General features: G+C 36.1%; 1 protein-coding gene across 1 annotated transcript; it reads left to right on the plus strand.

Annotated features, from left to right (window-relative positions):
• Positions 1–1,238: 1,238 nt before the first annotated feature.
• On the plus strand, positions 1,239–10,033 carry LOC126589703 (peroxisome biogenesis protein 5-like). The gene is made up of 15 exons (XM_050255082.1): positions 1,239–1,642; positions 1,742–1,873; positions 1,982–2,144; positions 2,847–3,040; positions 3,278–3,529; positions 4,207–4,329; positions 4,946–5,107; positions 6,076–6,269; positions 7,180–7,426; positions 7,674–7,758; positions 8,027–8,136; positions 8,314–8,538; positions 9,091–9,156; positions 9,417–9,511; positions 9,599–10,033. Exons 1-15 carry the CDS (start codon positions 1,523–1,525, stop codon positions 9,675–9,677), a joined length of 2,247 nt encoding a protein of 748 aa, XP_050111039.1. The 5' UTR covers positions 1,239–1,522; the 3' UTR covers positions 9,678–10,033.
• Positions 10,034–10,776: the final 743 nt, after the last annotated feature.

Below are 10,776 nucleotides of genomic sequence, written 5' to 3' on the forward strand. Positions count from 1 at the left end.
AAACGATGTTATGGCATCTGTGCAAGCCCATAAATATAAGCCCAACTAACCGAAGCGCTTACTCATCACTTCCGTCAAAGTTTAATAAAAATGCAAGTGATTAAAAAAAAAACTAATAAAAAGAATTTGAATTTTTAACAAAAATGACAAAATAAATAGTAAAGTGAATAGTATCAGGATTAAAAATGTGATTTTTCGTTAAAATAAACCGTATTGAGAGCTTTTGGTTAAAGTTCCATTTTTTTATTAATAAGCATTTTTTTATTATAATTAGTTAAAAACTCTTTTTAGTGATTTAAAAGCGCTTTTAGTTAAACTATTTTTAAATAATTTTAAGAGCCGTTTTGAAATAAACGCCTTATTTTTTAATTTCTTAAACTCATATTTATTCATTTTAAGAATTTGATTAAACATTTGTCCCCTAGAAGTTCAAATTTTCAACTTCTTTTTTGTACAATTTTCTGCATTTTTTTTCCAAGAAATTGTTTCTACTCATGTATTGTACCGGCCCGTATTCTGATCACAAGCAAAAATTTCCCCAACTCTCATACAATTTTGTTGTTCGAACTCGTTAGGAAGTGCTTTTAAAATAACTAAAAGCACTTTTGGTAAAGATATTTTCAAAACCAATTATTAGTACAAATTTAAGTAGATCCTGAAAAATCATTTTAAATGCACAATCAATTTCACCAAAAGTCATTTCATCATTTTAAAAGTTCTTCCAAACAAGTGATCAATTAACACACCAACTATAGTTTTGACAACAAAATTAGAACTTTTTAAACTTTTTAAACATTTTAGTGAGAAAGTTTTAGTCCATTTTTTTTAAAAGGTAATTATAATTCAATCGGTTAAGAATATCCATCTTTATATTCTATCTTCCGATTTTGTTTTGGGAGTTATAATGAAAAGCTTACGGTACTGTTCACTTTAACGAAAAATCACATTTTTACACTAAAAAGTCAATTCTAGTACTATTCAATTTACCCTTTATTTTATCATTATCGTTAAAACTCAAAATTTTTAACCCTTTTTCATTACTTTCACTTTTTGTTTTGCCTGTCTCCCTTTTTCCTATAAAAAAGAAAAGAAAAAAAGACACCAAACTAGTTTTCTTGTTAACTTTTTACTTTTAACCGTTTGACCACCCTTCTCTACTCATGTCAGCGGCGTCACACGATCCAACGAGGAAGACGAACCAAAATAAATAAATAAATTAATTAATTAAATTCATCTGATAAGTTTGACATACCAAGACAATTTTAGCCCATCAGGGGAAGAAGAAGAAGAGGAAGAGGAACTCAAACAGCTATCAAATCTCTCTCCTCTCTCTCTCTCTCTCTCCTGTTATCTCCCCAATACAAATCCCAACAACCCCACTTAGAATTTCTTCATATTTTTCTTAATTCATATTTAAATAATTCGCAGAAAAAAAGATATACAGAGATATATATTTATACAGTGGTGGCGGTTGTTTTGTAGTTCTGGTGTGGATTGAAGAGGGAGAAGAACATCGGCCGCCATGGCGATGCGCGACCTCGTTACCGGCGGAGCAGCTTGTGCGGTTCCAGGCCAATCTTCTTCCTCCAATCCTTTCGGCGCCCTCGCCAACGCCCTCATCGGCTCCTCCTCCAAGCAGCAGGTTCGTCTTCTCTTCGTCCTTTCTATCTCTCTGTATTTCGTTCATTTCGATCAGCAATTCGGCGTCGTTTTGTTGAAATTCGATTTCTTTTGTGAGCAGGAGAGGTTGAAGGAGATACCTTCGTCGACGCCGACTGCTTCTGAGCCGCAGTTTTATCCCGACGGCCATGGCCACCTGCAACAGCTCCCCGGCTCCGAGTTTGACCAGCCGTTTATGCAGCCCGGCACTCAGGTTTTACTTCCAAAGCTCCAATCTTTTTCCACTGCTTTAGTTTTAGCGTTGGACTTTACTTGCTTAGCATTTGTTAATTTTGCTTAATTGGCATTCGTTTTGTGTCAGAGCTCGGACTTTCTTCGGAACTTCAACTCCGTTGATGGCAACAGACTGCTTGACAATGCGTGGGATGAGATACAGAGTTCTCAGCCCGGGCCTATGCATATGCCTCAACACGACCGCATTTATGATATGGGAGCTTCTCCTCAGCTTCAACCGACTTTGGATGGTAAATTTCTCGAAGTGCTTGTCTTTGTAGTATTTACCTCATGGTTGTTGCACTTCATTCACAACTTGCTAGGACTTTCGCGTCGTACATGTTATTCGCTTTTATAAATAAGTAATGAGTGAACGACATAAATGGCAAGATTGCTTGATCAAGAATGGATAATGGTTTCTCTGTTTATCAACATCGGAGATTAGTAGAGATGCTTGTGGCCGAGTGTTTGTCAGAGGATTAATACACAAAACCTGGCATTTGAATAAGAAAAACACATAATGGGTGATACTTTTGGTGTTTTGAATTTCAGGGCTACTTTTAATCATGCTATATCTTCACAGGTTTAACTTTAAAGTGAGGTAGAATCTTGAAAATTTAGTTTATTTTTTCAGTTGCCAGTCAATATACGTAACAGTTCGTTGGCTCAAGTGAGCTCTCAAAGTGATCAATATGCATTTTTATTGAGATTTTATAGTTCATCCAGAAAAATGAAAAGCTTTTTTGTGTTACTTTCTCTTATTGGATGAGTTGTATGTTGCTTATCATCTTCCCGCTTTGTGGTAGTAGTAGTACTTTATGCTTAGCCTAAACGTCTGGTTGTTGCTTCTGATCATCAAACAACCAGGGGTAGTGTCTATCTTCAGCATAAAGGATTAAAAAGTTTATTTTGAGATTTATCTTATATTCTTCCCTTCTAAATATGTGTTGCAGGGCCACCACAAAGGGTGTTGTCAAGCTTTTTGCACTCATTTGTTGAAAGTAGTCGTGGTGGAATGCCGTTTCGTCCTGCTCCACTTCCAGTGTTAGGATTGTCTGCTGGTGACAAACAATGTATACGTGATCGCACCAGCATCATGGCACGGCACTTCTTTGCTGATAAAAGTGAAGATTTTATTAATGGGCAGGTTTGAAATTTCTCATACCTATGTTATATTTGAAATGTATCTTTTTTTCTAGTAGAAGATGTCTGCTTGGTTTGTTTTATGAGCATTCAATTGTACATTTTTTTCGGCCTCATTATCATTTTTTGCTTGTCTTAGGGGTTTGTTTCAGAATTTTGTATCTTGAGTTGCTCCATTTCTCTCCAAAGAGATTCATAGTCTCAACAGTTTATGTTAAGTTTGTTATTTTTATTTTTCCAGGTAAATGCACTTTTATCTTCTTTAGATATTGACAGTGATGTCAATAGTAAAGGACCTCTGCCTTCAAGGTTTCGGGAACTAGACGATTATTGGAATGAATCCCAAGCTATAACAAAACCTGGTGCTCATGCTGCGCAAGGGTGGGTCACTGAATTTAGCCAACATAGGGTAGATCATGGTGATCCTAATTCATGGGCTCACTCATTTGAGCGACAACATGGTGCCAATGGCTGGGCTTCTGAATTTGAGCAGGTAAAGGAGTATTGTAACTTGTATTTCAGTCGCATTCATTGTTTCTATACTTTCTATTGATCAATCATTGACCTTCATAATGTGATGGAGAACGACACTAGCAACTAGTTCTTGCTATAATCGATTTACTAATCAAGGAGGTTGGAATTGTGTGCTTGAGTTAAAATTGCTGGTAACAATATGTTAGGTTTTTTAGGGTAAGTTACAATATTCTGGGGTTTGAGGGTTTTAGGTGTCAATGTATCTGAGTTTTTTAGGTTAAGTTACAGTATTCTGGGGTTGGAAAATGTATTTGGCCTGGAACCAGGGGCCTTGTTCGAGATGAAGATAAAAGAGCCCTAAAGATGTTTTTGAGGTTTCGAACACGTAATACATGGTGGAGTATGCTTGTAATATAAAGAAGCACCAAAATAAATTTAACATAAGGGGAGTAGAAAAGAAAAGAAAAGTAGAAGACTGTCCAAGTTCTGGCCTCAAAAATACGCTAGGCTTATCAACCTTAATTTGGGTGCATCACACTATTGTATGTGAGTTGACCTTGAACTGAAAGAGTAAGACTATGTTTATATGCTGCTTGATACCCCGTTGTAACAGGATTTGGATTTCAAAACTATAATCAATTTAAATTTATATGAGAGCTATATTGATGCATAATTTTCTGTTTCGCATGGTTACAGGAACAGTCCCAGTTGATGTCTGCGGATCATATGAGAGGTGTAAATATGGCAAGCTTAGCTGCAATGGAGCAAACTCGTATGCTTGCAAATACACTAGCACAGAATGAAGACCCAAAGTTTCAGGTTTATAAACGTTCTTCAATCATGTGCTTCTGTAGTTTCCAAGACTGAATTTTTAAACTTTTTTTATTTCTGAATACTACATTAGCAAATTAGTTTTGGAATCAAGCATACTTTTTCCAAGCTTTTGCACGCCTTGTACTTGACTTATCATTTTTTGCTGAACCCATTGAACTGCAATAGTTGCAGAATTTAAGACCATTGTAAATGATGACTAATGTTTGTAATATGTCATTTTTACACAATTTTTTTTACTTTTAGTGCTTCTAAGTTTAAAAAACATAGAATTCCCAAGGATGATTCATCATGCAAAGTCCCATAAAAATTCTCATGAAATGCTCCAAATTCTGTTAACTGTATTCACGTTTTAGGTGTCCTTGTTAGCTTGTGTCACTTTCAGTTTTTGTAAGCAAACGCTTACATGAATTAATCCCTGGATGTTTGGGCATTAAATAGCTTGGGGGCTGTTAATTATCATGACATTTAGTCAGAACGTTATGATGGCCCCAATCACATGTGATTTTTCTCAAATATGAAGGGTATTACTATTGATTTATTTACACTGCATTTTGGAATTATTATTATCATAATTCATATATTTACTTTTTGGGGCATGTAGAAGTCAAGGTTTCTCCAGTTTGTGTCAAAAATGAGTCGTGGTGAACTCATTATTGATGATAATCAAGTCAAGCCGGCCACATCATCAGGGGACTGGGCATCAGAATATCAACAGCAGTATAATGCAGGTCCTAGTTGGGCTGACGAATATACACGTGGCGAGGTAGGAATCTGGTCTGAATGCAAAATATTGTTTCCCTACTTTTATTTTCCCTTTCAGTATCTGAAATATACCAACACATTTTGAGATAATTTTTCCTATTTGTACAAGTGATTCTACCAAATTACTTATTTTGGGGTGTTGAGGTGAGGTGTTCATGGTTCTGGTTTATGAATGATATTAAGAAGGGTTGCATGACTTATGGTGCGGGATGACACATAAAAGAAAAGGGGAAGTGGTTTCCTCAGACCCTTTTCTCCCATGCACAACCCTGTTTATTTTGGGCCTTTGGATTGAATAAATCATAGGAGAATAAAAAGGTCGTACCCAGTGCACAAGGCTCCCGCTTTACGCAGGGTCTGGGAGAGGTGAATGTCGGCTAGCCTTACCCCCATTTTATGGAGAGGCTGCTCCCAAGTCTCGAACCCGAGACCTACCGCTCATGGGCGAAGGCACTTGCCATCGCACCAAGTGCGACCTCTAAATCATAGGAGAATCAAGGACAAAAATAAACAGGGGTGTCCGAAAATCATTTCGCAAGAAAAAGCTTATACAGACAAAAACTAATGTAACTGAATAGGTGGTTGTATTTCAAATGCAATTAAATTTTTGCACATAAACAAAGTTTAACAAACACAATACTACTAAATTCAGAATATGCTTCTACATCTTGGAGCGATTGAGCTTGTTTTGAAGCGGAAAAAACCAAAGATATTTACAAAATAATAAAATAAAATATTCGATTGTAATGCGACAAGGCCAGACATTCATACTTGAAGGAAAATGAAACCATTTATAAACTTTTTTGTTGGTAAGTTGGTGTCACAATTGGAGTATAATACTGATTTACACGATCCTTCTATAAGGTAGCAAACTCATATATAAGCTTTTATTTTTAATACCTTGATTTGTTATGCAATGAGTTCACTCCAGTTCCAATTTCTGCTGTCTTAATTATGATGGTTTTCCAGCTATCTCATGGACCCAATCAATGGGCAAATGAGTTTACTTCTGAAGAAGAGCAGCATGGGTCAGTTGATGATCAGTGGGTCAATCAGTTTTCTAAGTTGCATGTTGATGACTGGGCAGAGGAATTTGGAAATCAGGTTGGTGAAGGACTCTTGGGGGACAGTTCAGCTGATACCTGGGTTAATTCATACGATGAGTAAGTCAAATTGTTCTTTTGTTTAAAAAAATAAAATGTTTTTCTACTTTATGAGCTTTATATTCTACTTTGGAGAAGTTGGTATGATATATAATCCAATAGCTAATGAATTTGTGGCATATATTTGTAAAATACACAACAGTAACCTTGGTCACGTTTGGTGCCTAGGATTGGATTAAATCAGATAACATACTAGATTCAGGTATGTTAGTTGAAGTAAGAAATGAAGGCGAACTTCTTAATTTTTTCCAAGGTGAAATAATTATTTGTATTAGTTATATGGTGTTGATATCTACCATTTTGTGGGGAATTGAAAGGGACAAGTTGGACAAAAGTTGGAAGTTGGCCTCCATTTCTTCCTTCCATACCTTGAATCTAATGAGTTATTCAATCCAATCCTAGGTACTAAGCATGTCCCTTAAGTTTGCAGTTATTTCAATTAAGTGAATCATGCATTTCTGTTGTTGGTTTTGGTGTGCACATTGACACCTATTGCTGAAACGAATGTATCTGATGACTTAAGTACTGGAAATTCAAGTGATGTGATGTTCAAATATTGGTCCCTTTTAAGCGTCACTCAACTTTCTTTATCGCAAAAGAGGTAAACTTGAGTAATGAAGAGTGGATTTTGCAGTTCATGAGCATGGGCTTTGTGAGATTCCCCGCTCTCTTGTTTCTTCTTGTATTGTTACCAACTTTGTATCCTATCATTTTAGATCAAAAACAGAAAAAAGATTTGTATAGATACTTAATGGGTTTGTCAACTTATATGTCTGTCTGTTTGAGATATTTCGAGTAATAAATGTTGCTCCAAGTCCTCATTCGTCAAAGGGGTGTGTTATTACTCACCTTTTATGGTATTCATTATTTAGTTCCTTAAAGCAACTTACCTTCCTTACACGACAAACAGGTACATTAATGAGCAAGTAGCTACTAAACAGCGTAGTGATGCTGCAAGGGGAGTTTACGTATTTTCCGATATGAATCCATATGTTGGTCACCCAAACCCACTAAAAGTAGGCCAGGAAATGTTCCACAAGGGTCTTCTGAGTGAAGCAGTGCTTGCATTAGAAGCTGAAGTTCTCAAGAACCCTGACAATGCTGAAGGTTGGAGGCTACTTGGAATAGCGCATGCAGAAAATGATGATGATCAACAGGTAATCCTACTATCTTGATATTTACTATCTAGTGTTTAGAAATTGTATACTTGTGGTATTATCCATGTAAGTTTATAACTCTATAGAATTGGTGGTCTCCATATAGTCGTACTATATGAACTCCTTGAAACATGCTTAAGTCAAAGAATCACCTTATTTCAACCCTGTGTCTGACTCATACATGTGTTTCAGCATGTGTTTATTTTTATGGAATGACAATTAATGTCCTCAATTGTAATCTTTGCAGGCTATAGCAGGTATGATGCGTGCACAGGAGGCTGATCCGACAAATCTCGAAGTGCTTCTCGCTCTCGGAGTGAGTCATACAAATGGTCAGTCGTTCTTTCTGCATGTATAAGAAAATAGTAGAACCTCATTTGAGTAATCATTGGTTGAACGTTCTTTAAGGAATTGGTCAATGTATCGAGTCAATGACACCCCTCAAATACATACATATATATATATATATATATATATATATATATGGTTTTTTCTGTTTGCCAAAAAATGTGGTCTTTTTCTTTAGAATCAAAACTCTAGGAACCCGAGAAAATACTTCTTTAAAGTACTTAAGAACTGATATGACTCTTCAAATTGCAGAACTGGAGCAGGCAGCTGCTTTGAAATATTTATATGGATGGTTACGCCATCACCAAAAGTATGGGGTGCTTGCCAAACCAGAGCTGTCTGATTCCTTGTACTATGCTGATGTAAGTGTTCACTTTTAGAATCTTTATAGTTTTGTGGGTCCTAATATTCCAAATATATTCAGCAGAGGATATTTTCTTTTCCCGAAATTGGTTTTTAGTGCATATTAGATTCAGGTTTGAGTTGCTTACTGTTACCCCTAAGCCTATATAGGGTATGAATAAAACTTGAATGCGCAGGTAGCAAGATTATTCAGTGAAGCTGCTCAGATGTCACCTGATGATGCTGATGTGCACATAGTACTTGGTGTGCTTTACAACTTGTCAAGAGAATATGACAAAGCTATCGAGTCATTCCGGACAGCTTTGAAACTAAAGCCGCAAGATTACTCACTTTGGAACAAGCTTGGAGCAACACAAGCAAACAGTGTTCAGAGTGCTGATGCGATATTGGCTTATCAACAGGTAATTTGTGTTATCAACCCTTACAGGGTTTCTTCTTCCTAAACTACCTTATATGGAAAAAGGCAAATGAATCCTTGCCTTTGAAAGACTGAATGTAGGACAAAATAGTCACCTTAGTCACTGTAACAATAAGAAACTGTCTGCCATTTATAATACTAATATAAGCTTTTGTTAGTGAGTGTTAAGGAAATTGTTACTCATACGCTTCTTGAACTAGCGGCTTTCCAACATTGTTCAAAGACGAGTTTACAATTTTCCTGCAGCACTTATTGCCATTGCTTGAGGATAGAATGTAACAATAGTTTTATTCACATCTTTCCTTATTTATAAAGTAAACAATTCAATGTTTTTTATTTATAATTATTACTTATGTTCCTTTTGTTCCTTTCAATGGGCTTCGGTGCCTTTCAATTAAATAGACTACGTGATATATCGTACAATTTTATTACTATAGTGTGCATATTTGTATTTCTTTGTTTAATCAATTTTCGTGAATATTTTATCTTATCGACTTTGGACTAACTTTTGTTTTTGGTTCTTCTGGGTGTACAGGCACTAGATTTGAAGCCTAACTATGTTCGTGCATGGGCAAATATGGGCATCAGTTATGCCAACCAGGTTTATCCCTCCACTGATTCATGCTTAGTATCGCTTTGAAATTTTAGTCTGGGAATGAATTTTATTTTTTCCTGCCTTGTTTTGAGTTTGAATTTGGTGTGAAACTTTGGTGCTGAGAGTGCGTGTTATCGGTCCATGATTTTAATTATTCATGTGGGCATGAATTTCGAACTCAGAATATTGTCTCCCATTGTCTTAAATTTGTGATTCACAACAGTGCCTGACCCGTTACTTATTTTCCCCTTTTGTTTTGCAACTAGGGTATGTATGAGGATTCCATACGTTACTATGTCCGAGCACTGACCATGAATCCAAAGGCAGATAACGGTTGGCAATATTTAAGAATTTCTTTGAGGTAAGTTAACATCAAAGGTTGAAAAATCTATCACCTCTCTCTGCGATATACCTATTAATTACGTTATTATTCTTGTCTTTGTTGCAGCTGTGCTTCTAGGAATGACATGTTAGAAGCTTGCGATTCTCGGAATCTAGATGTTCTCCAGAAAGAGTTTCCATTATAGAACATAAATTTATTTCAGGTTGCCGGATGAAAAACCGAAATATGCAGCCTCTGGTGCTCCTGCCGATGCAGTGATTGTAGAGAACATTCACGTTTATGGTTCATCCTCTGGTGCTCCTTGGCAAAGTCTGCTGGTTTTGGTAAACATTATCCGACAGAGGCATCGCTCGGAAGAGCGAGTGGGGCCAATAAGAACTCATCGAAATGAAATAAGTTTCAGCACTTCGAAAATAAATCGTCAATGTGTAACGTTTCTTATGTATATCTGCTGTAGTTGTTTTGGCCATACTGTTGGAGCTCATGATTTGTCAAATCTTTAAGATATTTCAAAGTATAAAGTTGAGAGTACTCTGCTAATTTCGCCTCTTTAAGAGCTGTTATCCTTGAAGACGAAGGTCCTGTGTTCGAATCTCCTTTTCTTAGTTTCTCTTTTATATAAAATACTATAATGTCTTATTCTACTAAGTGAAGTGGGCTGTATGAATCCTAGAATTTTATTGAGCTCGGTTTTGGTCCAAGTTTTCTGTTAGCCCTAAGTATTTCATATTTTTTTTCGTAGCGTCTCTTTCTCGGTTTTGTTAGGTCTTCATGCCCTTTTGCTTTGAGTCTCATTCTTATAATAGCTTCATCTAACCAGAGTATCTGTAAGTCTTCGATTCACATGGCCAACCATATTGACCAATTGTTTCTCATCTTATTTTCAATTGCAATCACACTTATTTTACCTTGGATATCCGCGTTCTTAATCATGTCTTTTCTCATTCTAATTTTTACAAATTGATCTCAAGTTTGCATACCCCAAAGTTAAAAAATAGTGGAGTTAGAAGAATTCATCCTTTAAAATTTTCTTGAATTCTTCGGGCACATTCATCCGTTCAACAATCTTTGCTTGCCAAAATTGACAATGTGAATTCTCAAAAGGTGACAAAGCCATCAAAGACCCAAAGGGGCATTTTTTTGTCCACAAATTCCAAAAGATTCCTGCAGCAGCAACAAAATGATGTGGGGGATGCTAATGATTGTAGCAAATTTGTAAATCCCAAAATGCCATTTTAACTTTTGGATCTTGTAATCATAAGATAACACATAATTCTCTGTTT

This window comes from Malus sylvestris, chromosome 11 (genome assembly GCF_916048215.2).
Source record: "Malus sylvestris chromosome 11, drMalSylv7.2, whole genome shotgun sequence".
In the NCBI taxonomy this organism is placed as follows: domain Eukaryota; kingdom Viridiplantae; phylum Streptophyta; class Magnoliopsida; order Rosales; family Rosaceae; genus Malus; species Malus sylvestris.

Coding starts and splice junctions, on each gene's coding strand:
- LOC126589703 (XM_050255082.1), top strand. CDS start 1,523: ATGGCGATGCGCGACCTCGTTACCGGCGGAGCAGCTTGTGCGGTTCCA. Junction 6,270..7,179: donor TGGGTTAATTCATACGATGA/GTAAGTCAAATT, acceptor CACGACAAACAG/GTACATTAATGAGCAAGTAG. Junction 8,539..9,090: donor CGATATTGGCTTATCAACAG/GTAATTTGTGTT, acceptor CTGGGTGTACAG/GCACTAGATTTGAAGCCTAA.